This window comes from Elephantulus edwardii, unplaced genomic scaffold (assembly GCF_000299155.1).
Source record: "Elephantulus edwardii isolate Elephantulus edwardi_28Jun2011 unplaced genomic scaffold, EleEdw1.0 scaffold00083, whole genome shotgun sequence".
In the NCBI taxonomy this organism is placed as follows: Eukaryota; Metazoa; Chordata; class Mammalia; order Macroscelidea; family Macroscelididae; genus Elephantulus; species Elephantulus edwardii.
In genome coordinates this window covers 862,468-890,428 of record NW_006399833.1, presented here as the reverse complement: position 1 = coordinate 890,428, position 27,961 = coordinate 862,468, and the positions used below count along the sequence as shown (strand labels likewise).

The following is a 27,961-nucleotide window of genomic DNA, read 5'->3' as shown; positions in this document are numbered from 1 at the left end:
GAGAGAGTATTATATATGTAGTATGTAAAATAATTGGTGGTTCTGGGCCTAGTGATAAGGAATTGTACTGCCAACTGAAAGGAACACAGTTAAATTCACCAGCTGCTCTGTGACAGAAAGATGGGCAATCTCTTGTGCAATTTACTGCCCAGAAAACTCACTGGAGGGTCAACTAGAGTTGATTCTGATTGGATGGCACACAACAACATCTAATGTATTGGAGAATTTGAACATGATTTTTTAAAGAAATCTAGGAAGGATGGATAAGTAGACAGGTAAGATAGAATGAGTAAACACTTTTCTTTATACTTTAGTTTTACTGTTCAAATTCAGGATATATTTGGAAAGTTGTTTTGGCCAAGTGCTGCCACAATTTTCAGTTGCTTTGGAATTTCTCTCTAGGAACACTGTTGATTTTTACCTGAAACAGTCTTTTATCGGTTGAAAATGCCAAGAAAGTGTCACACTTTATTTAAAACAACTTATAAATTTAGCCATAGTTACAGGCAATGAAATTTGTGTGTTATCCACAAATTCAAATGTCCTATTGGAAAATGGACAATAACTTCTTAATTACTTAATTTACTTAAAAAGTAAATTGATTTTTTATATGTTATATTTTTATCAAAATCATGCCCCCTGGTACCAAAACTAACTCTTGAAATAAACTAATTTCTTTCCTTTGTAGTCACAGGGACTATGCCAACACATTCAATGAGTACACATAAAGAGAAAGTTTTGAGTCTTATTTTCTGATTTTCTCTGACCTCTAAACTCCAGTTAAATATGAGGGTATAAAATACAAGGGATTAAAATTTAATAAGATAGGGATATACGTACTTATACTATCCAGTATATTGTAAATATAGGAAGAACTCAATATTTAATGAATGAAAGAGAAAATGGTTCTCTCCATTATGAATAGTGATTAGAGAGAATATGATTTCCAAGGAAAATTCACTTTAAAATTGGGCTTTCAAATATAACACCTAACATGTAAACAAGAAAATGTAGAAAAGAATATTTAAAATTTCTTGATAATCACTGGCATAACAGAGATTAAAAATACAGTGAATGATGTAAACATTGTTGTTGTTGTTGTTATGTGCTGTCAAGTCGCCTGTAACTCATAGCAACCCTATGTACAACAGCCCTAAACACTGCTCTATCCTGTGCCAATCTCCCTGTCTCCAAAACACCTACCCCCATTACCCGTCATTGAATCAATCCATCTCACCGAGGGTCTTCCTCTCCTGGGCTGTCCCTCCAACCTCCCAAGCATGATGTCCCTTTCCAAGGATTGGTCCCTCCTTGCAACACGTCCAAAATATGTCAGACGAAGCTTCAGAATCCTTGCCTCCAAGGAGCAGCCTGGTTTAACACTCTCGAGAATGAACCTGAACACCACAGCTGAAAGGCATCAGTCAGTTCTCCTTCTATCATCTCTAGTCATTGTCCGGCTCTCTGATGTATAGCAAGTGATTGCAAAGACCATTGCCTGTATCAGGCACCCCTCAATCTCCAGACTGGCATTGTTGCTCTTCAGCACTTTGGAGAGGTCCCTGACAGTAGACTTTCCCAATGTAATGCAATACATCTTTTAATTTCCTGACTGCTGATGCCAAGAGTGTTGACTGTGGGGCCAGGCAAACAAAAGCTGTTTACAATCTCAATGTCTTCACCATCCATCGCAATGCTGCCAATTGGCCCCGTGGTGAAAATCTTTGTTTTCTTGATATTGAACTTCAATGCATATTGAAGGCTACAGTCCTTGACCTGCAGCAAGAGCTTCAGGTCCTCCTCAGTTTCAGCAAGCAGAGTTCTGTCATCTGTATAACACAGATTGTTGATGAGTCTTCCTCCAATCCTGATGATGCCACATTTCTCCTCATTGATCCCAGCCTCCTGGATAATCTGTTCTGCATATAGATTGAAAAGATATGGAGATAGGACACATCCTTGGCACACCCCCCTCCCAATTATTAATTATACAGTGTTCCCTTGCTCTGTTCTGACAACTGCCTCCTGGTCCAAGTATAGGTTTCGCATAAGCATGACCAAATGTTCTGGGATTCCCATTCTTCTCAGAGTTAGCCAAAGTTTGTTGTGCTACACACAGTCAAATGCCTTTGCACAGTCAATGAAACACACAGAGACTCCTCTGGTACTCCCTGCTTTCAGCCAAGGTCCATCTAACATTAACTATAATATCCCTTAGTACCATGGCCTCTTCTAAACCCAGCCTGCACTTCTGGCAGTTCCTTGTTGATGTGCTTGTTCCAGTCGTTTTTGGATAGTCTTCAGCAGAATCTTGCTTGCATGTGATATTAATGATATTGTTCAATAATTTCCACACTCTGTTGGATCCCCTTTCTTTGGAATGGAATTAAACATAGATCTTGTCCAGTCAGTTGGCCAGGTGGTTGTCCTCCAGATTTCTTGGCACAACTTTGTGAGCAAATCCAGGGAAGTGTCTGTTTCTTGAAATATGTCAGTTGGTATACTGTCAATTCCTGGGGCCTTGTTTTTTGCCAATTCTTTCAGAGCAGCTTGAACTTCTTCCTTTATCTCCACAGGCTCTTGCTCATATGTTCTTTCATGAAATTCTTCTGTGTCCACCAATTCCTTTTGGTACAGTGACTCCGAGTACTCTTTCCATCTTCTTTTACTACTTCCTGGATCATTTATTATTCTGCCCAAAGCATCCTTAAGTATTGCAACTTGAGGCTTGAATTTGTTCTTCAGTTCCTTTAGTTTAAGAAATGCTGAGCAAGGGGCTCTGGTGGCCTAGTGGCAAGAAGCTGCACTGCAATCCCAAAGGTGAATATTCTAATCCACCAGATGCTTTGCTGGAGAAGGAGGGGCAATCTCCTCCTGTGCCAGTCATATCTGATTTGATGGCACACAACAAGTTAAAAAAAATGCTGAGCGAGTTAGGCCCCTTCAGTTTACTGACTCCAGCTCTTTGCACATTTCATTATACTACTTTACTTTGTCTTCCCATGCTGCCCTTTGAAGTCTTCTGTTCAACTCCTTAATATCTTGATTTATTCCCTTTGCTTTGTCTTCTCAGAGCTCTAGTGCAATACTCAGAGTCTCTTCTGTCATCCATTTTTATCTTTCCTTCATCTTCTTTCTTTGCATTATTCCTGGATAACATTCTTGATATCCTCCCACAACTCACCTATACTCAACTCATCTTTACACAACTATATGTAAATATTACCTATAGTATTTTATTATATAATATTTTGCCCTTTAGACTTGATTTTGACTATAGATCATATTTTACATTTTGCAAATTCTATAACATTAGTTTCTGAGTTTAGAGTTCATTTGTTATTTAATAACAAAAACATCACTTAGAAATTTCACATTTAAAAAATTCTTTTATCATCAATAAATCATTTTTAAAGTATTTAAAAATTAATGCCACTACATTGGAAATGACTCATAGCTGATTATCCTGAAGGTTTATAGAGACTATACATTGCAATGGAGAAGATTCTCCATCTTTTTCTTTTGGAACATCTGGTGGATTCAATACATCTGCCTCAAGATTGACAGAGTGTCTCCATATCCACTAGGCCACTTGATCTCCATAACAATTTGAAAATATCAAACAATCATTGTCTTAGCTCTTTTAAATTAAACTGTCAACTTTGATTGTTATAGAAAGAGTTCAGGCCTTTGGAGGATCACTATGAGTTGTGCTTGACTCAACGACAATCAACAACAACAAAACAACAAAAATTAAGCTATAGGCCTTACAACATAATTATTAATTTAAATGACACAAAAAATGTAGTACAATCAAGTATAAAAGACCTAGTTCATGGATCACTGAAGTTGAGATTTTTAAATGTAGATTCAATAATGATGTCAATAATAATTCAGCTATAATTTCATTTCAAGTTTAGTGTAAAAAAATAAGCTTTCATTTTTAAGGTCTTTGTATAAAGTATTGGTAATTTGAATATACATACCTTAAAGAGAAGGTGACACGGTGTGCACGATCTTTATTGCATGGCATAAAAGCAGATCTTTCCTGGACCTTAAAGACACAACTCAGTATTTTAGTAGAATGCCCAATATGAGTTTGAGTTCCTAGTTTATAGAAAATGCCTTTTTTCATTCATATAAGGGCATTTTCCTAGAAACCCAAATTGTAAAATCTGATATCACACATAGATCCTGCTTTCACAATAACTTATTGTTGTGTGACATTACAATTGCTCGCATAACCATATTTTTTTTAGTTTGTTTTTATTTATAACGTCATCATCAGTTATAACATGACATAGTTTTTGTGGAAAAAATAAATTCCTTAGTTCCCGTCCTGGTCGGCTATGGAACCACATAGAATTTAGCTGCAGAACCAGAAAGGAAGGAACAGAATCAGGGAAAGCTTTCCTCCAGCTGAGCTCCCAGTTGGAATGAACTTCCGAGGCAGCCCCAGTACAGAAGCTGAGTGAGCTCCATTTCCTTGTGGCCTCTGCAGCCATAAAGATCTTTGCTGTGGGACCTGAGAAGAAGGGAGGAAGCAGGTAAGGTCACTGCCAGTTCCCTTTTCAGTAGGCTCCCCAGCATAGCAAACTTTCCTGTGACCTGGGGACCAGAGAGGAAAAACCAGAGACAGAGTAAGTTTGTTAAAGAGTGTGCTCCCCAGGCACAGCAAACTTTGCCATGTTGTTCTTGTTGTTGTTAGTGCCATTGAGTCACATAGCGACCCTATGAAGGAGAGTCCTTAATGCTTGGGTGTCTTTCATCCTCTCTCCAGGTTCATAGGGTTTCCGGAGGCAAGTTATTATGGAAGTGGACGCCACTCCTCCTTCCAAGCTTGTTTTAATCTGAGAGCTCCACCCCATTATTTTTCCCAGGTGGCTTTCTTTTTACTCTGTGGAAACTATTAAACAATATCATTAGTATCACATGTAGGCAAAACACTGCTGAAGACCATAAAAAATTGACCAGAACAGTACATAGATAGGAAACTGCCAGAAGTTTAAAAAGAATTTAGAAGAGGCTATCGCACCAGGGATATCAATGGTAATGCCAGATGGATCCTGGCTGAAAGTAAAGAATACCAGAAGAATGTCTATTTTTACTTTATTGATTATGCAAAAGCATTTGACTTTATGGATAATAACAAGTTATGACTAACATTGAGAAGAATGCAATCCCAGAACACTTAATTGTGCTCATGTGAAACCTATACCTAGACCAAGAAGCTGTTGTGCGAACAAAGCAAAGTAACACTACTGTTGTTTGCCATTGAGTCAGAATCAACCCATTGCTGACCCTCCAGTGGGTTTTCAGAAACAGTAAATCACATGGGAGAAGATTGCCCATCCTTCTCCCATGGAGCAAATAATGGATTCGAACTGCACTTACAGTTCCACAAGGCCACCAGAGCTCTCTAAGGGAACAATATAATGTTTAAAATCAAGAAAACTACATATCAGGGTTGTGTTTTCTCTCCATATCTATTAAATCTCATGCTGAGCAAATGATTCAAAAAGCTGGACACTATGAAAAGTAATGTGCCTTCAGGATCAGAGGAAGATTCATCAACAACTTATGTGGATGACACAACCTTGCTTGTTGAAAATGAGGTGGACTTGAAGCTATTGTAGCAGAAGATCAAAGAATACAGCCTTCAGTATGGATTGCATCTCAACATCAAGAAAACAAAAGTTCTTACCACTGGGATAATAGGTAAATCATGATAGATGGAAAAAAGATTGAAGTTGTCAATGATTTCATCTTACTTGAATTCGCTATCAACACCTTTGGTAACAGTAGTCATGAAATCAGAAACACTGCACTGGGAAAGTGTACAGTCAGGGACCTCTCCAAATTATTGAGGAGCAGTGATGTCAGTCTGGGGACTCAAGTGCATCTGATACAAACCATGGTCTTTCAGATAACTTGCTAGGCATCTGAGACTTTGCCATAGGACCAGCAAAGAAGGACCACAGGCAGAGTGAGTTGTTCTCACCATACCTACTGGAATGTTGGCTTCTCAAACTGAGGAAAGTCTTCCAGTGAGCCCAGGGACCACAGAGATCTTCAGACATGGTAAGTTGTCTTTCCCTCCTCTGGAGTGATGAGATCCCCAGCCAAGGTCCTCAGACACAGGACCTGCTAGGGTCCCAGGCAAGGAAAACCTAGTTCACAGTAATGACATGGAAGAAGCAGACTACATCACACCCTAAACAATACCTAAGCAAGATATTCCCCATAAGTGATCAAAACACAGTATCAATGGACTTCGTGAAGGCAGAAAATCTAATGAAACTTTCTAACACATAATTGAAAAGAAAAATGGTAAAGTATTTTCAATGAGTGAAAGAAAAACTCAAAGAACTGCAGGATTCTACAAAAAAGAGCAAAAAGGAACACCAAAATAAAATTCAAGACAAATGAAACATATGAGGTATTAGAACCTGAGGAAAACAAGAAACAGTAACCTAGGATATTAGGACCAACGTCTCAGAAGCTGTCAATATGTTTCAGAGAGAGATGAGCAAGACTGAAGAGATGGAGCACAGAATAGGTAAAATATAAGAAAGATCTCTCAGAACTGAGCTACTAGAGAAAAAAAAATAAATCAACTAACCCAAAACCTGGAATTAAAAGGAAGGAAAATGAAGAAAGCCCAAGAATAATGTGAATCATCATCAAGAGGAATAACATTTGTATAATTGTAATCCCAGAACAGGGAGAAGTAAAAAAAAAAAGCACTGAGAAAGTTGTGAAGAATTACTAGAAGAAAATTTCCCAGGTATCATGAAGAATGAGAAAAAAATATATCCAAGAAGATAAGATTATCCCATATAGAATAGATGCCAAAAGAAACACACACACACACACACACACACACACACACACACACCCAAACACCAAAGCCTATCATATTCTAATTTGCCAGAATCAAAGACAAAGCGAAAATTCTGAATGTAGCTAAGTGGGGGGGGGGGGGAAGAAGCCTAATCTATAAAGGAGAGTAAATAAGAATTAAGTGCAGATTTCTCAGCAGAAACTATGTCAATAAGAGAGAGTAAAATGACATATCAAACACTCAAAGAACACAATTATCAAACAAGAATACTGTATCAAGCAAAACTGTCCACCAAAGATGGTAGGCAGATCAAGACATTCTCAGAAAAGCAGAACCTAAGAGAGTTTGTAAAAACAAGACCAATGTTGCAAGAAATACCTTCTCACAGAGGTGCCACAGTACGGAGGATAGATCAAAGTAAAAAACAACAAAACAAAGAAGAACTCAACAAAATGATAGTATAAAACCTTGCCCCTCAATAATTACATTGAATATTAATGGTTTAAATGCACTAGAAAAGAGATAAAGAGTACCAATTTGGGTAAAACCCCAAAACTCCTCAATATGCTGTCTACAAGAGAGACATTTAAAAAGTGAAGATAAAGACAGGCTAAAAATAAAAGGATGGGAGGGGGAGATACCAAACAAATGACAACCAGAATAAAAAAAAAGGAGCATCAATATTAATCTCTGATAAAAGACACTTCAAGGTAAAACCACCACAAAGGACAAGTAATGACACTAATTGACTTAAAGTGTGAATAGAACAAGATAAAATAACCATAATAATTATTTATGCAGCAAATTATAGAACTGCAAAATACACAAAGCAAACATTACTCAAATTGAAAAATGATATAGACAACACCACTATAGTAGTAGTAGTTTTTATGTGCTGGCAAGTTGTCTGCAACTTATAGAGACCCTATTCTGTGTACAATAGCTCTGTACCCTTCCCTATCCTGAACCAACCTTACAGTCTCTTATATACCTTAACCTATTGCCTCAATCAGTGTGTCAATCCATTTCATCCAGAGTCTTCCTTTCTTGCGCTGACCATCTCAACTATGATGTCCTTCTTCAAGGACTAGTCCCATCTGGCAACATGTCCAAAGTATGTGAGATGAAGCTTCAAAATCAATGCCTCCAAAGAGCAACTTGGCTTCACCCTCTCCAGGACAGACCTGTTTGTTCTCTTGGCAGTCAATGGTATGTTCAATATTCTTTTCCAGTACCACAGCTCTGAGGTGCTGATTTTTATTCTGTCATCCTTCTTCATTGTCCAGCTCTCTGATGGATAGCAAGTAATTGTGAAGATCATGGCCTGGATCAGGTGCACCTGTTTCTAGACTGACATCATTGCTCTTTAGCACTCTGGAGAGGTCCCTGACAGCAGATTTTCCTAATTCAATTCATCTGTTGCTCCACATACAGATTAAAAAGATGCAGGGACAGGATGCATCCCTGACCCATTCTTTCCCTGATTTTGAACCCTGCAGCGTTTCCTTGCTCTTTTATAATGATGGCTTCCACCAAGTATAGGTTTTGCAAAAACTCAAGTGTTCTGAAGAATTCCTATTCTTTTCAAGGCTAGCCACAATTTGTTGTGATCCACACAGTCAGATGCCTTTGCATAGTAAAAAAAATAAACAAACAAACAAACAAACAAAAAACACAGATAGACATTCTTCTGGTATTCTCTGCTTTCAGTCAAGATTTTCTGACATTGGCCATGGTGTTCCTAGTGCCATGGTCTCTTTCAAATCCAGTTTGTATTTCTGCTAGTTCTCTGGTGATATATTGTTCCAGTCACTTTTGGACAATATTCAGCAAGATTTTGCTTGCATCAGATGTTAGTGATAGTGTTCAACAATTTTCACACTCTGTTGGATCACCTTTTTTCACTCTGTTGGATAACCTTTTTTTTTTTTAAAATGGAAATAAACATAGATCTCTTACAGCCAGTTGGACAGGTAGCTTTCCTCCAAATTTCTTGGCGCAACCTGTTGAACATAACCAGGGATGCATCTGTTTGTTGAAATATGTCAGTTGGTATTTCATCAATTCCTGGGGCTTTGTTTTTTGGCAATTCCTCCATGGCAGCTTGAATTTTCTCCTTCATCACCACTGTCTCTTGGTCATATGTTGTTTCATGAAATTTTTCTGTGTCAGACAATTCTTTTTGGTACAGTGACTCTGTATTCCTTCTATTTTCTTTTGATTCTTTCAGGCAATATTCTCCCTATAGCATCTTTAAGTATTGTAACTAGAGTCTTGAATTTGTTCTTTAGTTACTTCAGTCTAAGAAATGCTGAGCATGTTTGTGCCTTTTGATTTTGCAACTCCAGCTCTTTTCATATTTCATTAAAATACATTGATTTTTCTTTCCAAGCTTCAATACACCACCCTCAAGGACTACCAGAAGAAACTGAACAAAGATGCTTAAGAATTAAATTACACAATCAACCAACTTAAGATATATACATGCTGGGGTGCTGAAGATCTGGGGCCACTCGGCCACAGGCGACCTCAGTTGCCACGGGATGTAGGAAGGGGACCGTGGCCCCCAGCAGAGCTCGCCCACCAGCGCGGCATGTCTACCACCACAGGGAAACCTCTGGCCCCTGGGGCTGAGAGCCCCCGCCTTTTCCCAAGCTAAAGCTACATGGTATTGAGGTACCAGCCAGATGTCTTCCCACAAAGGATCTGCAGTGGGACAGGGCGATGGGGTGCCTGCCAGTAACAGGGAAACTCACACAGTGCAAGTGGATGAACTGGGACCCCTGTTAGAAGAGAAGGGCAAATGAGCAATCACCAATCCAACCAAAACTGAAAAAGAGCAGACATGCCCTGTGCCCCAGGAAGAAGAGGAGGAGGTGTGGGTACTGACACTTCCCCTGCAAGCCCACCACGCCATGGAGAAGATGGAGGAATTCATATATAAGGTCTGGGAAGGACGCTGGAGAGTCATCCCATATGACATGCTCCCTGACTGACTGAAGGACAATGACTATCTTCTGCATGGCCATAGACCACCCATGCCCTCTTTCTGGGCCTGCTTTAAGAGCATCTTCTGCATCCATACAGAAACTGGTAACATCTGGACTCATCTGCTTGGTTTAGGGCTATTTCTCTTTTTGGGAATCTTGACCATGTTCAGACCAAATATGTACTTCATGGCCCCACTACAGGAGCAGGTGGTTTTCAGAATGTTCTTTCTAGGTGCAGTGCTCTGCCTCAGCTTCTGCTGGCTCTTCCACACCGTCTATTGTCATTCAGAGAAAGTCTCTCAGACTTTTTCCAAAATGGTTTATTCAGGGATTGCTCTGCTCATTGTGGGGAGCTTTGTCCCCTGGATCTACTACTTCTTCTACTGCTCACCACAGCCACGGCTCATCTATTTCTCCATTGTCTGTGCCCTGGGCATTTCTGCCATCATTGTAGCCAAGTGGGACCTATTTGCTACTCTGAAGACAAGAGCAGGAGTGTTCCTGAGACTTGGCTTGAGTAGTGTGGTGCTCACCATGGACTTTACTACCGCTGAGAGCTTTGTCAAGGCCACCACGGTTGGCCAGATGGACTGGTTCTTCCTCATGGCTGTGATGTACATCGCTGGAGCTGGCCTTTATGCTGCTCTAATACCTGAGCACTTCTTTCCTGCAAAGTTTGATATATGGTTTCAGTCTCATCAGATTTTTCATGTCCTGGTGGTGGCAGCAGCCTTCGTACACTTCTATGGGGTCTCCAACTTTCAAGAATTCCGTTACAGCCTCGAAGGTGGCTGTACTGATGACTCCCTTCTCTGAGCCTTCATACCAAAGAGGTGGAGGAGGAACTTCCCAAGCGCTTTTAAAAATAAGTTCTTTGCTGAAGTGAGAGAAAGAGTCCGAGTTGTCTGTTTCTAGAAGAAACCTCTTAGAGAATTCAGCCCACTTTCATACCCCCTGGACAATACTTCTTTGTTCCTAGTTGGGAAGGGATTGAGTGGTCTAACTTAGCCATTCCCCTCCCCAGCAAGGCAACTCGTCCCCTCATAGAGATGTTGAGATTTTACTCCCTCTTCCAGCCATCTTGGAAAAAAAATGATAGACAGGGATTCTTCAGAAATTTTGTTTCTGGAAAATGTCCTTCCCTTACCCCACCCTTACTTTGTAACCTGGCTTATAATGTGCCCTCCGTTTTTGTAGCACACTTTTAAAAAACAATTATAGCCTGGTCCAATCTTTCTAGGGCCTGGATCTGCTTACACAGCAGGAAGAACAAAGCCACCAACTTTTACATAGCCTGGCTAATCATGAAAGTGTGTCTTGGCATCAAATAACTTGAGTTTTGGTTTTTTTTCCCTTGGCAAAGTAATGTAAAGTTAAAATGGGAAAAGATATTTAATATTTAATACTAAGCTTTAAAAAATCCTGCTATCATTGTTACGTATCTTGATGCCAGGACTATGATGATAATAAAAGAAAGTGCAAATATTTAAAAAAATATATATATATGCTGATGCACCCTCCAAAATCTCATTGTACATTCTTCTACAGGGAACACAGAACGTTCTCTAGGTCATATTTTATGTAACAAAGCAAGCCTCAAAAAATTAAGAAAACATTGAAGTAATACAAAGAATCTTCATTAAAAGACGTATTGCCATGGGAAAGTCTGCTGTTAGGGACCTCTCCAAAGTACTGAAGAGCAATGGTGTCTCTCTGGAGACTAAGGTGCATCTGATACAGGCCATGGTCTTTGCGATCACTTGTTATGCATCAGAGAGTTGGATAATGGCCAAGGAGGATAGAAGGAGAATTGGTGCCTTTGAGCTGTGGTGCTGGAGAAGAGTATTGAGTGTACTATGGACTGCTAGGAAAACAAACAGATTTGTCCTGGAAAGGGTTAAACCGGGTGGCTCCTTGGAGGCAAGGATTCTGAGGCTCCATCTAACATTCTTTGGAAATGTTGTAAGGGAGGACCGGTCCTTGGAGACGGACATCAAGCTTGGTAGGGTGGAGGGACAGCACAGGAGAGGAAGGGCCTCTATGAGGTGGATTGATTCAGTGACTGGGATAATCGGGATGGGTGTATTGGAGACGGTGCGATTGTCCCAGGACAGAGCAGAGTTTGGGACTGTTGTATATAGGGTCGCTATGAGTCGCAAGCAACTTGATGGCACATAACAACAGCAACAACAATACAAAGAATTTTCTTATACCACAATGGTACAAAATTGGAAATTAACAAGAGGCTAAAAACCGTGTGCTTTCAGGATTGCAGTGCAGTTTCTTATTAATAGGCCACCAGTGCTCCCCGTAAACAACAAAACATAAAAAGCCATACAACTAGAAGTTGAACAACACCCAGTTTTAATATGAGTGCATAATAATACAAGAAATAGAAAAAAATTAAATAAAATTTTTTTTCAAACAAATGAGAATAAAAACACAACTTACCAAAACATATGGGAAACAATCAAAGTAGTACTTATAGGTCAATTCAAAGCAATAAAGAAATACATCTCTTAAAAGAGAAGAAAGAATAAAAATCAACATCTTCAACCAACAGAAAAAGAACAGCAAGAAAACCCCACAATCTGTAAAAGACAGAAACTATAAACATTAGGGCAGAAATAAATGGAATAGAAAACAGAAAAACAATTGGAAACTATAAACAAGACTAGGAGCCAGTTCTTTTAAAAGATCAATGAAATCAACAAGCCACTAGCAAAGAAATCAAAAGACACAAATAATCCAAATAAGAGATGAACCACACAACAGAACCAACTGAACTGAAAAGTTTAAAAATGGATTTTAATTAAAAACTATACTCAAACAAATATTAAAACCTACAGGAAATGGACAAATCATTAGGAACTCAGAACTCACTCAAACTAAGTCAGACTAAAGTAGAACATCTGAACAGACTCATTACAAAAGAAGAAATTGAACAGGTCATAAAATTTTCAACAACAAAGCCTTGGACCAGATGGATTTACTAGTGAATTTTACCAAACATTCAGAGAAGAGCTGTTGTTAATTCTATATTAAGTACTTCAGAAAATAGAAAAAGATGGGATACTCTCAGGCTCATTCTATGAAACAAACCTATCCCTATACCAAAACAAGATAAACACATCATCACCAAAATAGAAAATAATAGACCAATATCTCTTATAAACATAGATGCAAATATCCTCAACAAAACCCAGTCTAAAGGGAGCTCTGGTGGCCTAGTGGCAAGAAGCTGCACTGCAATCCCAGAGATAGGCAGTTCAAATCCACCAGATGCTCTGCTAGAAAAGGAGAGTCAATCTCCTCCTGTAACAGTCAGATCCGATTTGACAGTACACACACACAAAATAATAAAATAAAATTTTAAAAAAACCATGTCCAATAGAATTTGTCAGAGCATAAAAAAAATTCACTTCATCATGGTTAAATGACATTCATAACAGGTATGCAAAAATGGTTCAACATATGAAAAACAATGTAATTAATCACATTAACAAAGCAAAAAAACCCCAAGAGCTACAGTGTGCTATCAATTGATGTTTGAAAGGCTTTAGACAAAATCCAACACACTTTTCCTGAGGAAAACACTCAACAAAATAATAATAGAGAGGAATTTCACCAAAATTGTGCAAAGTATATGTACAAAAACAAAGAGCCAACATTGTTATCAATGAAGTGAAATTAAAAGCATTTCCCTTGGGAAAAGAAACTAGGCCAGGATGGCCACTATTACCACTTCTATTCAGTATTGAATTGGAAGTATTATTGAGAACAATAAGACAAGAGGAGGGGAAAAAAGGCATCCACATTGGAAAAAGAGAATAAAGAAGTATCTCCACACGCAGATTGTATGATAGTATATTTTTTGTTGTTATGTGCTGTGGAGACTACTCCAACTCATAGTGACCTGATGAGCTCTATCCTGAGCCAGGTTCATTGTCTCTACCTCATTCACCTACCCCTATTACCCCAGTCACTGAGTCAATCCATCTCATTCAAGGTCTTCCTTTTCTGCACTGTTATCCCACCCTTCAAAACATGATGGCCCTTGCCAAGGACTGGTTCTTCTTTGAAACATGCCCAAAGTGTGTCAGATGTTGTTGTTGTTGTTGTTATGTGCCGTCGAGTTGCCTGCGACTCATAGCGACCCTATGTACAACAGCCCTAAACTCCGCTCTGTCCTGTGTCAATTGCACTGCCTCTGACACTCCCATCCCAATTATCCCAATCACTGAATCAATCCACCTCATAGAGGGCCTTCCCCTCCTGCGCTGTCCCTCCACCCTCCCAAGCATGATGTCCCTCACTAAGGACCGGTCTCTCCTCACAACATGTCCAAAGTATGTTAGACGGAGCCTCAGAATCCTTGCCTCCAAGAAGACACACAGATTAACCCTTTCCAGGACAAATCTGTTTGTTTTCCTAGCAGTCCATGGTATTCTCAATACTCTTCTCCAGCACCACGGCTCAAAGGCAACAATTCTCCTTCTATCCTCCTTGGTCATTGTCCAACTCTCTGATGCATAACAGGTGATTACAAAAACCATGGCCTGTATCAGACGCACCTTAGTCTCCAAAGAGACACCATTGCTCTTCAGCACTTTGGAGAGGTCCCTAACAGCAGACTTTCCCATTGCAATGCGCCTTTTAATTTCCTGGCTGCTGGTGCCAAGACTGTTGACTATAGAGCCAAGCAAACTAAAGCTGTGTACAACCTCAATCTCTTCACCATCCATCCTGATGCTGCCAGTTGGTCCAGTGGTGAGAATCTTTGTCTTCCTGACATTGAGCCTCAATCCATATTGTAGGCTGCAGTCCTTGACACTCTGCAGCAGGCGCTTCAGGTCCTCTTCAGTTTCAGCAAGCAGGGTTGTGTTATCCGCATAACGCAGATTGTTGATAAATCGTCCACCAATCTTGAACCCACATTTCTCCTCATAGAGCCCAGCTTCCCAGATAATCTTGAAAAGGTATGGAGATAGGATGCATCCCTGGCGCACGCCCTTCCCACTTTTTAACCATACATTGTTCCGCTCTGTTCTGACGACTGCCTCCTGGTCCAAGTATAAGTTTCGCATTAGAACGATCAAGTGTTCTGGGATTCCCATTCTTCTCAGAGTCAGCCATAGTTTGTTATGATCTACACAGTCAAATGCCTTTGCATAGTCAATGAAACATAGATAGACATTCCTCTGGTATTCCCTGCTTTCAACCAAGATCCATCTAACATCATCTACAATATCTCTAGTACCACGACCCCTTCTAAACCCAGCCTGGACTTCTGGTAGTTCTCTCTTGATGTGCTGTTCCAGTGGTTTTTGGATAATCTTCAGTAAAATCTTGCTTGCATGTGAAATCAGTGAGATTGTTCTGTAGTTTCCACATTCTCTTGGGTCACCTTTCTTTGGGATAGGAACAAATATCGATCTCTTCCAGTCAGTTGGCCAAGTGGTCGTTCTCTAGATTTCTTGGCACAATTTGGTGAGCACGCCCATGGCAACATCTGTTAACTGAAATATGTCAATTGGTATACCATCTATTCCTGGAGCCTTATTTTTTTGCCATATCCTTCAAAGCAGCCAGAACTTCTTCTTTCATCACCATAGGCTCTTGCTCATATGTTGTTTCATGAAATTCTTCTGTGTCTTCCAATTCCTTTAGATACGGTGACTCAGTATATTCTTTCCATCTTCTTTTAATACTTCCTGGATCATTTAACATTTTGCCAAAAGCATCCTTGATTATAGCACCTCGAGGTTTGAATTTGTTCTTCAGTTCCTTGAGCTTAAGATATGCTGATCGAGTTCGGCCCTTTTCATTTTCTGACTCCAACTCCTTGCACATTTCATGTGAAGTCAGATAGAGCTTCAAAATCCTTGCTTCCAAGGAGGAGCTTGGTTTAACTCTCTCCTGGACAGACCTGTCTGTCTTTTATCTTCTTCTTGTTGTTGTTAGGTGCCATCATGTTGAGCATGACTTATAGCAACCCTATGATCAAAACATCTCTTAGCAGTCCATGTTATATTCAATACTCTTCCCTAGCACAACTCAAAGGCATCAATTTTTCTATCATCTTTAGTCATTGTCCTGTTCTCTGATGCATAGCAAGTAATTGCCAAGACCATGGCCTGGATCAGGAGCACCTTAATCTCTAGACTTACATCATTGCTCTTCAGTACTCTGGTGAGGCCCCTCACAAAAGATTTTCCCAATGCAATGCATATTTTGATTTCTTGGCTGCTAGTGGCAAGAGTGTTGATTATAGAGACAAGCAAGCTGAAAATGTTAACAATCTCAATCTCTTCACTGTTTATCATGGTGCTGCCAATTGGCCCAGTGGTGAGAATCTTTGTTTTCTTGATGCTGAGCTTCAATCCATATTGAAGGCTTCAGTCCTTGACCTTCTGTAGCAAATGACTCAGGTCCTCCTCAGTTTTGGTGATCAAGATTGTGTTGTCTGCTTAACACAGTTTATTAGAAAATTCTAAAGATTTTGCATGAAAACTATTGGAAATATTCTACCAACTTGGTGAAGTAACAGGATACAAGATTAATATAACAAAATCAGTTGGATTTCTCAACAGTGACAAAGAAAATCTTTCTTGGGTCAACAATTGGTACCAGCAGTCTGGAAATAAGGAGACATATTGCACTGGGAAAATCTGCAGTTAGGGACCTTTCCAAATTATTGAGGAGCAATGATGTAGGTTTGAGGATTAAAGTGTGTGTGATGCAGGTGATATTCTTTCTTATTATTTGTTATGCATCTGAGAGCTGGACAATGAATAAAGATGACAGAAAAAGAACTGACGCTTTTGGAGAAGAAGAGAACAAATAGTTATGTTTTGGGAAAAGTGTGGCCAGAGTGCTCTTTGGAGGCAAGAATGATGAAGTTTTGCCTAAAATCCTTTGGGCCTGCTGCTAGGAAGTGCTTTTCCTTTGAGAAGGAGATGATGCAAAGGAGAGGAAGGCCCTCAACAAGGTGGATTGACACGGTGATTGTTCTTGTGAGTCAGGAGGTGTGAGGAAGGTGCAGAATGGAACAGGGTTCAGATATTTTGTTCATGGGGTTGCTATGAATTGTACCTGACTCGATGATACCTAACAAACAACAACAACAACAACGAGAATGTACAAATGGAACTAAGGGAAAAAATACAATTACAATAGCCAGTCATAAGACAAAATACTTAGGAACAAACCCAAGAGGAGACAAAAAAACCCTATACAAAGAAAATTACAAATCATTGTCGCAAGAGACCTAGAGAAATAAAGAAATATAGCTCTCTTTCCAGGCACCGCGTTGCATGGGCATCTCCTGGGACAACTGGCAAAAGTGCCGCAAGACTGGGGTCAAGAGAAAGCCCTACCACAAGAAGCAGAAGTATGAACTAGGATGCCCAGCTGCCAACACTAAGATTGGCCCCTGCCACATACACACAGTTCGTGTGAGAGGAGACAACAAGAAGTACTGTGGCCTAAGACTGGATGTGGGGAACTTCTCCTGGGGCTCTGAATGTTGTACTCATAAAGCAAGGATAATTGATGTTTTCTACAACACCTCCAATAATGAGCTGGTACGAACCAAGACTCTAGTGAAGAACTGCCAAGACCCTAGTGAAGAACTGCATCGTGCTCATCGACAGCACACCGTACTGCCAGTGGTATGAGTCCCACTATGCACTACCCCTGGGTCGCAAGAAGTGGGCTAAGCTGACTACTGAGGAGGAAAAAAATTTAAACAAAAAGTATTCAAAGACAATTCAGAAAAAATATGATAAAAGGAAAAAGAATGCAAAAATAAGCAGTCTTCTAGAGGAGCAGTTCCAACAGGGCAAGCTTCTTGCACGTATTGCTTCCAGGCCAGGCCAGTGTGTTCACACAGATGGTTATGTGCTAGAGGGCAAGGAGCTGGAATTCTATCTGAGGAAAATCAAGGCACGGAAAGGCAAATAAATCTCCCATTTTAGCACATGTATTAAAGGTGTTTATTCTAGAAAAAAAGAAAGAAATATAACATGGTCATGGATAGGAAGAAACAATATTGAGAAAGTGACAATTCTATCAAAGGCAATCAACCAGTTCATGTAATCTCAATACAGGTAACAATTCCATTCTTCAGTGAGATGGAAAAGGCAATTTCCAATTTTGCCTGGAATAAATGGAGATCTCAAATAATCAAATCACTACTGAAAAAGAGAAAGAAGGTAGGAAGCATCACACTTCCTGATCTTAAATCCTACTACACACTTGTGATGGGCAAGATAGCACGGTACCCATACAGTGACATAGACATAAATCAATAAAATAAGATTGAGAACCTAGAAACCAACTCATCGACCTAAAGTCAACTAATATTTGACAAGGAGATAAAATCAGTTAAGTTGGGAAAGGACAGCCTCTTTAACAAGTGGTGTTGGCAAAATTGTAAAACCATTTGAAGAAAACTTAAGCAAGACTCACACCTCAAACTACAAAAACCAACTCAAGGTGCGTCAGAGACCTAGTAGTAAAATGAAAGTCTATAAAATTCACCAGTGAAAAACTAGGAATAAATCTAGAAGTCATAATCTACAGCATGAACAGAATTTCAAGCATAATGATAAAACCTACAGCTAGGAGATAATAAAATAGGTAAATGGGATCTTCTAAGAATCAATTTCTAATGTTGTTGTTGTTGTTAAGTGCTGTCGAATCGAAGGCAACTCATAGCGACCCTATGAACAAAAGTCCTCAACACTTGCATGACTTTCATCCTTTCTCCAGGTTCATAGGGTTTCTGGAGGCAAGCTATTTATGGAAGTGGATGCCACTCCTGCTTCCAAACTTGTTTTAATTGGGGAACTCCACCAAACACTGTCCACCATGGGTAACCATTATCACATTTGACATGTCAGTGTCACAGTGTTCAGCTTCACAGCAACCACAAGTTTACCACATAAAAAAAACCAAAAGAACTTCTCCAGGAGGGCAAGAAGGGAACCTACAGACTGGGGAAAATATGTGACAGTGACATATTTGATGAAGGAATTCTATATGAAATTTGGAGAATACTACAGCACTTCAACAAGAAAAAAGGTAAACATTTTTGTTTGCTGCTCTGAAGAATTTTGCAGCACACAACAAATGTTGGCAAGGTTGTGGAGAAACGGGAACCCTTATTCACTGTCGGTGAAATTGTAAAATGGTGCAACCACTATGGAAGGCAGTATGGCACTTTCTCAAAAAGTTGGAAATAGAAATACCATTTAACCCAGTAATTCCACTACTAGGAATATACCCTAAAGAAATCAGAACTGCCACCCAAACAGATATATGCACACCTATGTTTATTGCTGCATTTTTCACAATAGCAAAGAGAGGGAAACAATCCAAGTGCCCATCAACAAACAAATGGATAGAGAAACTGTGGTATATCCACACAATGGAATACTATGCAGCATTGAAAAACAAGGAACTAATGCAATATTATACAAAATGGGTGGCTCTGGAGGATATTATGCTGAAGGAAATATCTCAGTCCCCAAAGTGAAATATCTCGGTGCATAATGCCACTGTTATAAAACAGGACTGACATGGGCATTGAGGGAACTTAAGAAAAGAGGGGATAGAGCCCTTCTGGACCACCAGCCCTCTGGACCAGCAGCCTTGTCGGGCACCAGCTGGACATCTACAACTTGAGTGAGGTCCTTATGTGTGACCACCTGGAAGACAGCCCGCCAGGTGCAAACCTAGAGCTGCAACCTGAGTGAACTCCCTGTGAATCCTCACACAGAAGCTAGCTCCGCCAGGTGCAAGACAGACAGCTACCACCTAAGTGAGGTCCTCACACATCCCTACTCAGGCAGGTAACCCTGCCAGGTATGAGCGGGTTAGTTGTAAACTGAGAGAGGTCTTTGTGCATGCCCAACCGGAAGCTAGCCCCAATGGGCACCAGCAGGACATCTGGAACCTGAGTGAGGTCCTTGTGTGTCCACACTCAGGCAGGTAGCCTCCCCACCAGGTGCAAGAGGGTCAGCTGCAAACTGAGTGAGGTCCTCGTAGCCCCATCAGGTGCAAGCCATACATCTGCAGCCTGAGTGAGGTCCCTGCGTGTGGCGTCTGAGCACACACGCACCTGGCATATGCCTGTGCTTGGGCCTGCCCCGCCTGTTCCCCTCCTTCTCAGGCTCACATCTCCTCACGTCCAGTTAGCTTACTGCCTTTAATCCGGAGCTCCTTGGTCCAGATTAGCTGTAATGATTATCCAACAGAAGAGGCCACTATCACAGGCCCTGAGTAGACACTTTCCTTGGTTCAGAAGTTCAGAGAGGAACACAGACAACATAACTGCTATGCCTTCTTCTGTAGCAGTGACATTAGATCAAGAACCTATCATCACCCCAGCAAGAAAAACTCTACCACAGCATCACTATGAAAGAAACAGGCCACCTCACAAGGTACACAAGTGCAAAGCAAGATGTCACCCCAAAAAAGTGACATAGTACCAATGGATTTCCTGAAGCCAGAAAGTCTGATGAAACTTTCTGACACAGAATTTAAAAGTACAATGATTTAATATTTTCAGTGGGTGAAAGACAAACTTGAAGGATTACAGGATACTTTAAGCAAAAACCAGGAGGAGCTTAAAAAAACAATCCAAAACAATGCAGATAATAAAAAAACGAGGCATTAGAGGCTCTGGAAAAGCAAGAAATAGGGATCCAAAATATGAGGTCCAATGTTTCAGATGCTGTCAACATGATGGAGGGAAACATGAACAGAGATGAAGAGATGGAACACAGTACCAGTGAAATAGAAGACAGAATTGCTTACAGGGTCAATAGAACATGAGGATGTAGCAATAAGAAATATCTATAGACCAAATGAAAAACTTGCAACATATATAAAACAATATTAACAAAACTTAAAAAGGAAATATATAACATTACTATAGTAGTTGGACACTTCAATACACCATTCTCAAGAAAAGATAGGACTAACAGAAAGAAATTAAATAGAGATGCTGAAGAATTAAACCACAAAATAACCCAACTCGACCTCATAGATATTTATAGGTCGATGCACCCATAAAAATCACAGTATACCTTCTTCTCCAATGTGCATGGAATGTTCTCCAGAATAGATCACATCTTGGGCCACAGGGCAAGAATCAAGTAGTTCGAAAACATAGAAATAATACAAGGCATCTTCTCAGACCACAACACTACAAGATTAGAAATTAATATCAAGAGGATAAAGGAGAAAAAAAAACCCCATACATTTGGAAGTTAAACAACACCTTGCTTGAATATGAGTGGGCACAAGAAGAAATTTAAAAAAAAAAGAAATTAAAAAGTTTCTGGAAACAAAAGATAATAAAAACACAAATTACCAAACCTCTGGGAGACAGCCAAAGCAGTAATCAGAGGTCAATTTATAGTAATAATCAAACATATTAAAAGATAGGAAAAAATAACCATTGACTCTCTAACCCAACATCTTCAACAAATTGAAAATGAACAGCAATAAAACCCAACACCCTGTAAAAAACCTGAAATTATAAAAATTAGGGCAAAAATAAATGAAATAGAAAACAGAAAAACAATTGAAACCATCAGCAAAATTAGGAATTGGTTCTTTGAAGAGGACAAACAAAATCAACAAACAACTACCAAAACTAACAAAGGATAAGATACAAATAATCAGAATAAAAGATGAAATGTGCAACATCACAACAGAACCAAGTAAAAGAAAAAGACTAGCAATGGAATATTATGAAAAACTACACTAAAAAATGAAAGCCTAGAGGAAATGGACAAACACTTGGAAATTCACAGTCTACCTAAACTGGTACCAACTGAAATTGAGCACCTGAACAGACAATAACAAAAGAAGAATTTGCAATAGTAATAAAACAACTCCAGCCAAAAAAAGCTCTGGACCAGATGGCTTTACAAATGAATTTTATCAAACATTCACAGAAAAACTGTCACCAAGTCTACATAAACTATTTCAGAAAATAGAAAAAGATGGAATTCTCACAGACTCACTCTATGAAGTAAATATGTCCTTGATACCACAGCCAGGCAGACACTACCAAAATAGAAAACTATACACAAATATCTCTCATGAGCATAGATGCAAAAATCCTGAATAAAAGCTTGGCCAACAGAATCCAACAATACATTAAAAAAATAATTCACCATGACCACGTGGGTTTCATAACAGGTAGGCAAGGATGGTTCAACATAAGAAAAACAATCAACGTAATTCATCACTTTAACAAAACAAAGAACAAGAACCACATGATCCTATCAATTGATGCAGGAAAGGCCTTTGACAAAATCCAACACCCTTTCCTGATTAAAACACTCAACAAAACAGGATTAGAGGGGAATTTCGTCAACATAGTAAAAAGTATATATGCAGACCTGAGAGCCAACGTTATTCTCAGTGGAGAAATTAAAGGCATTCCCCTTGAGAACAGGAAGAAGGGAAAGATGCCACTATCTCCTCTCCTATTCAATATGGCATTGTAAGTCATAGTGATAGCAATAAGACAAGAGAAGGAAATAAATGGTATCCAAATTAGCAAAGAAGAGGTAAAATTATCTCTATATGCAGATGATATGATAGTATACTTAGAAAACCCTAAAGACTCAGCAAGAAAACTATTACACATAGTTGACCAATTCAGCAAAGTAGCAGGATACAAGATCAACATACAAAAATCAGTTGGATTTCTCTATAATGACAAAGAGAATACAGAACTGGAGCTAAGGAAAAAAATACCTTTAAGAATAGCTAATCACAAAATTAAATACTTGAGTTTATATCTAACCAGAAGCACAAAAGATTGATTCAAATAAAATTACAAAGCATTTCTACAAGTAACAAAAAAAGACCTGGAGAAGTGGAAGTATATCCCTTGCTTATGGATAGGAAGAATCAATATTTTGAAAATGACAATACTACCAAAGGTAGTCTACACGTTCAATGCAGTCACAATACAAATACCAATTCCATTCTTCAATGAGATGGAAAAGGCAATCTCCAATTTCATTTGGAATGGAAAGAGGCCCCAAATAAGCAAAGCACTTCTTAAAAAGAGAAACAAGGTAGGAGGCATCTCACTTGTCCATTTTAAATCCTACTACACTGCCATGGTGGTCAAGAGAGCATGGTACTGGCGCAATGACAGACACATAAATCAACAGAATAGAACTGAGAATCCAGAAATCAGCCCATATACCTATGGACAACTGAATTTTTACAAGTAGATGAAATCAGTTAAGTGGGGAAATGACAGCTCTTATAACAAATGGTGCTGGCAGAAATAGGAAACTATCTGTAGAAAACTCAAGATCCACACCTCACTCCATACACAGAAACCAACTCAAAGTAGATCATGGACCTAAGACTAAAACTAAGGACTATAAACTTCATTAAAGAAAAGCGTGAAAGAACTCTAGAAGTCCTGATCCACAACATAAACAGTCTTCCAAGCATCCTGAAAAATCTACAACCAGGAAAGGATAAAATAGATGAATTGGACCTTTTAAGAATTAAATTCCTGTGCACATTCAAAAACTTCTCCAACAGGTTAAAAAGGGAAGCCACAGATTGGGAAAAATATTTGGTAATGATATGTCCGATAAGGGACTTATATCTAGAATTTGTAAACTACTCAAGCACCACAACAAGACAAAGGTAAACATCTCTTTCAAAAAATGGGCACAAGATATGAACAGAAGACATTCAGATGGCAAACAACTACATGAAGAAAGGTTCAAAATCCCTAGCTCTAAGAGAGCTGCAAATCAAAACAACTATGAGACATCCTTTCACCCCAGTCAGAATAGCAAAATTTAACAGAGCAGCAAACATCAAATGTTGGCGAGGTTGCTGAGAAACTAGAACCTTTATTCACTGTTGGTGGGAATGTAAAATGGTGCAACCACTATGGAAGGCTGTATGGCGCTTTCTCGAAAAGCTTCAAATAGAAATACCATTTGACCCAGCAATTCCCCTACAGGGAATGTACCCTAAAGAAACCATAACCGCCACCCAAGCAAATATGTGCACACCCATGTTTATTGCGACTTTGTTTACAATAGCAAAGAGTTGGAAACAACCTAAGTGCCCATCAACAAACGAATGGATAGAGAAGCTGTGGAATATTCACACAATGGAATATTATGCTGGATTGAAAAACAAGGAACTCATGAAATATTATACAAAATGGATGACCCAGGAGGACATTATGCTGAGTGAAATATCTTAGTCACAAAAGGACAAATATTGCATAGTACCACTGTTGTAAAATGAGACTGACATCGGGGTTGAGAGGAGACTGAGAAAGAGGGGATAAATAATGTATCCTGCCTTGAAATAGATGAGGGAGAGAACTGTTTAAAAGGGATACATGATTAAGTTTTATTGTCATGACAGTAGTCCATAATGAAAACTGCATAGTGGAGTGAACTTGGTGGGGAGGGATTGTATAACAATGAAAGAATTTTTTTTATTTTTTGAACAGAAGAGCAAATTCGGAGGGAGTGGTTGCCAGGGAGAAAAATTCAATAATGAATGAATGGAAATCCAAAGTTTCTGTTATAGTTCACTAAAATTAATTTTAAAAGTAAAAAAAAAGATGGGATAAATAATGTACACTGCATTGAAACAGATGAGAGGGGGAACTGCTTAAAACAAATATATGAATAGGTACTTTTTTTGCATGACAACAGTGCAGAATAAGAGCTGTATAGCAAAGTGGACTGTGGGGTATGGGAGGGAATTGTGCAACAATTAAATAATTTTGTCAAAGAGAAAATTGAACTGGGGAGAGGGTGGATATGGAGGAAAATGTGTAACAATGAGTGACTGGAAATCCAAGTTCTCTATTAAAAAACAACAAAGGAAAAGGTAAATTACCCAATCTCAAAATTGGCACAGGGTATGAATAGACATTTCCCAAAGAAGAAATTCAGATGGTCAACAAACACATAAAGAAATGTTCACAATTCCTATCTATCAACGAGTTACAAATCAAAACAACTATGAGAGATCATCTTATCCCAGCAGTAATAGAGAAGTTCAAGAGGGCAGCAAAAAACAAATGCTGTCTAGGGTGTAGAGATATTGGAACTCTTATTCACTGCTGGTTGGAATGTAAAATAGTACAACCAATATAGAAGACTGTCAGGCACTTTCTAAAAAAGTTGGAATAGAAATACTTAACCCAGCTATCCCACTACTGGGAGTATATCTTAAAGAAACCAGAGCCATGACTCAAACAAATGTATGCACACTTATGTTTATTGCTGCATTATTAACAATAACAAAGAGATTGAAGCAACACAACTGCCCATCAACCAATGAATAAATAAAAAAAATTATGTTCTGTTCACACAAAAGAACATTACACAGCATTAAAAAAAGAACCCACAAAATACTACCCAACATTAGTGAAGCTGTAAGACATTATGTTGAGTGAAATATGTCAGTTACAAAAGGACAAATACTGCATAACACCAAGGGTATAAAATAGGACTGGAATGGGGGGATGGTATGGGTATAGGAAAAGAGTAGCTAGATAATGAATACTACATTAAAACAGATGATGGGAGAACTATCCAATAGAAATGCATAATTAGGCATTATATGTATGACAACAATCTGGAATAAGAGGTCCATTATAAAGCAGACTGGCGGGGGGAGAAGGGAAGAAGAGGGAAGAAAATGTGTAATAATAAATGATGAAAACCCCCCCTTTCTGTAAAATTTTCTTAAAATCACAATAAAAATAAATAAAAAATAAATTCTATACAACAAATAATCAAATAACCTCTTTTTATTGTTGAAGAATGCAATCCAGAGTGGAAAAATGACTTTTTGAGGGCTCTGATATCAGGGTCTTACTCACTGTAAGGGCTTTGAGCTATGGTGTTCAAGAAGAACACTGAATAGACTATGGACTGCCTAAAGAACAAACAAGTATGTCTTGGAGAAAATGCAGCCACAGTGTTCCTTAGAGGCAAAGATGATAAAGCTTTGTCTCACGTGTTTCTAGGAGAGGCTATTCCTTGGAAAGGGACAAGATGCTCGGAAAGTTAAAGGGTTGGCAAAGTGGAGAAAGGGGCTCAGCCAGGTGGATTGACACAGTGACTGCCAAAATAGGTTCTAGTATGTGAGAAAGTGTGAGGATGGCACAGGATAAGACAGGGTTCATAGGCTCGCTATGGGTTGTACTTGACTCAATGACACCTAACAACAACAACATTAGGCCCAGATGTCAAATCTAGATCCAGGATATTGATCTCCTAAGCTTCTGATTTGTTTTCATTTTATCATAATGTCTTCATATCAAGTTTGAATTAGTCACTCAGAAATAGATTTTCAAACATTATAACACAGAGATAAACATCTTTAAGAAAGTATCTTTCTCACTTCATGCTTAGTGGTAAAGTGTTTCAAATATTTTCTCACTTCTTAATGAATTAATTTGTATCTTACTAAGTAGTCATTCATCTAACACAGAAACACACACAAGACAGATTCTATCAATAAGGCAAAACTTTTTATTCTGTCAGTAATGGTACCCCAGACCTTGCTTTATTTAGTTTTTTATCAATGGGCTTACACTAAAAAAGTGGAGGGTCGGTATAAAAGAGGAAGGCCCTTAACCAAATGTATTGACACAGTGACTGCTGTAATGGGTTTCAGTGTGTCAGAAATGCTGAAGTTGGAACAGATAGGGCAGAGTTCAGATTTATTGTTCATAAGGTCGATATGGGTCATCCTCAACTCAATGGAACTTAGCAACAACAAGAACGCTTATACAAACAACAGTTTTTAGCTTCTAAAAAAAAGCAAAACAAAAAAGGGGGGAAATGTAATTAGTACACTGAATGAGGCAGTAGCATCAGATAATTTAGAAAGGACATTTCAATAAACTTCACTTAATAAAAAACAAACTAGCAATTTCATGCTGACAAAATCATGCTAATTTCTAGATACATAGTATATACACATGAGAAACATTTTTTCCTAGAAATAATGGTTTATCTATCATATCTGTCTTTATGCTCTATATGACAGATAAATGAAAAATGGTAGTCTTTCATGTTTTGCTAATCAGTGTTTCTAAATAAAACTAGATGTTTGGCAGTATTAAAAATAAACAACTTCCTGATTAACTTTTTCTAGTTTGAATTCAGGTCCATTTCTAAAAAGTAAAACTCACTGCCCACAAATCAATTCTGATTCATAGAGAACCTACACAACAGAGTTTTTGTTGTTAGGTGCTATGGAAGCAAATAACCCAAAAAATAATAGATCTAAACCTTGCCTTATCCTGCTCCATTCGCACCATCTCTAATAGGCATGTGCCCATTTACAGTCACTAGGCCAATCCATGGTGGGGTGGGGGTGTTCTTCCCCTTCTCTGACCCCTGTCTACCTTTCCCAGGGTGATGTTCTTTGCCAAGGACTGGTCCCTATTGACAACATGACAAAAGGATGTGAGAAGTTTCACCATGCTTTTCTCTAATAAGTACTCTGGCTGCATTTCCTCTAAGACTTGTTTGTTCCTTTGTCTCTGTCTATAGGACAGAGTAGAAATGTCACACAGGATTTACAAAGCTGTAGTCTTTAAAGAAGCAGTTTTTTCTCCTGTGGAGTGGCTGGTGAGATCTAACTGCCAATCTTTCTGTAAGCAGCTGAGTGTTTAAATACTATGGCACCAGGGTTCCTTTCAATTCTGGTAACTAGTATCATATTAACTCAACCTAAGCCCTCTGATTTGCTATCAGAAAGTTCACTGATTCTACCAAACCAGACATCAAACTTATTAGGAATAGAAAATAGCCTAAAATAAGAAAGTTAATGCTTATCATGAATATGCAATATTTAGCTTGAAAAGCAGGGAAAAATATTAGTAAGAATAGCATATACTAGGAAAAGAATGTAATTCAAATGAGTCAGAGCGAGTGTATTTCCTACTTAAGGTGATATACTTTAGATAAAAATTATTAGTGGAGAGAAAAAGTGAAGTAATAATTTGATAAAGCAGAGAGGAAACATATTGTTACAGCTAATTAAATAATGGATTATGTTCCTTTTGCCAATTGCTAGA

At 38.8% G+C, this 27,961-nt stretch overlaps 1 protein-coding gene and 1 pseudogene across 1 annotated transcript in view; one reads left to right on the top strand and one right to left on the bottom strand.

Annotated features, from left to right (window-relative positions):
- LOC102851004 (nik-related protein kinase-like) overlaps positions 1-27,961 on the bottom strand; it is a 288,384-nt gene that overhangs the window by 92,923 nt on the left and 167,500 nt on the right. Inside the window, 1 exon segment of the mRNA XM_006889937.1 lies at positions 3,987-4,054. Within this exon segment, the coding sequence (XP_006889999.1) occupies positions 3,987-4,054 (68 nt within the window).
- On the top strand, positions 9,532-10,650 carry LOC102853336 (annotated as a pseudogene).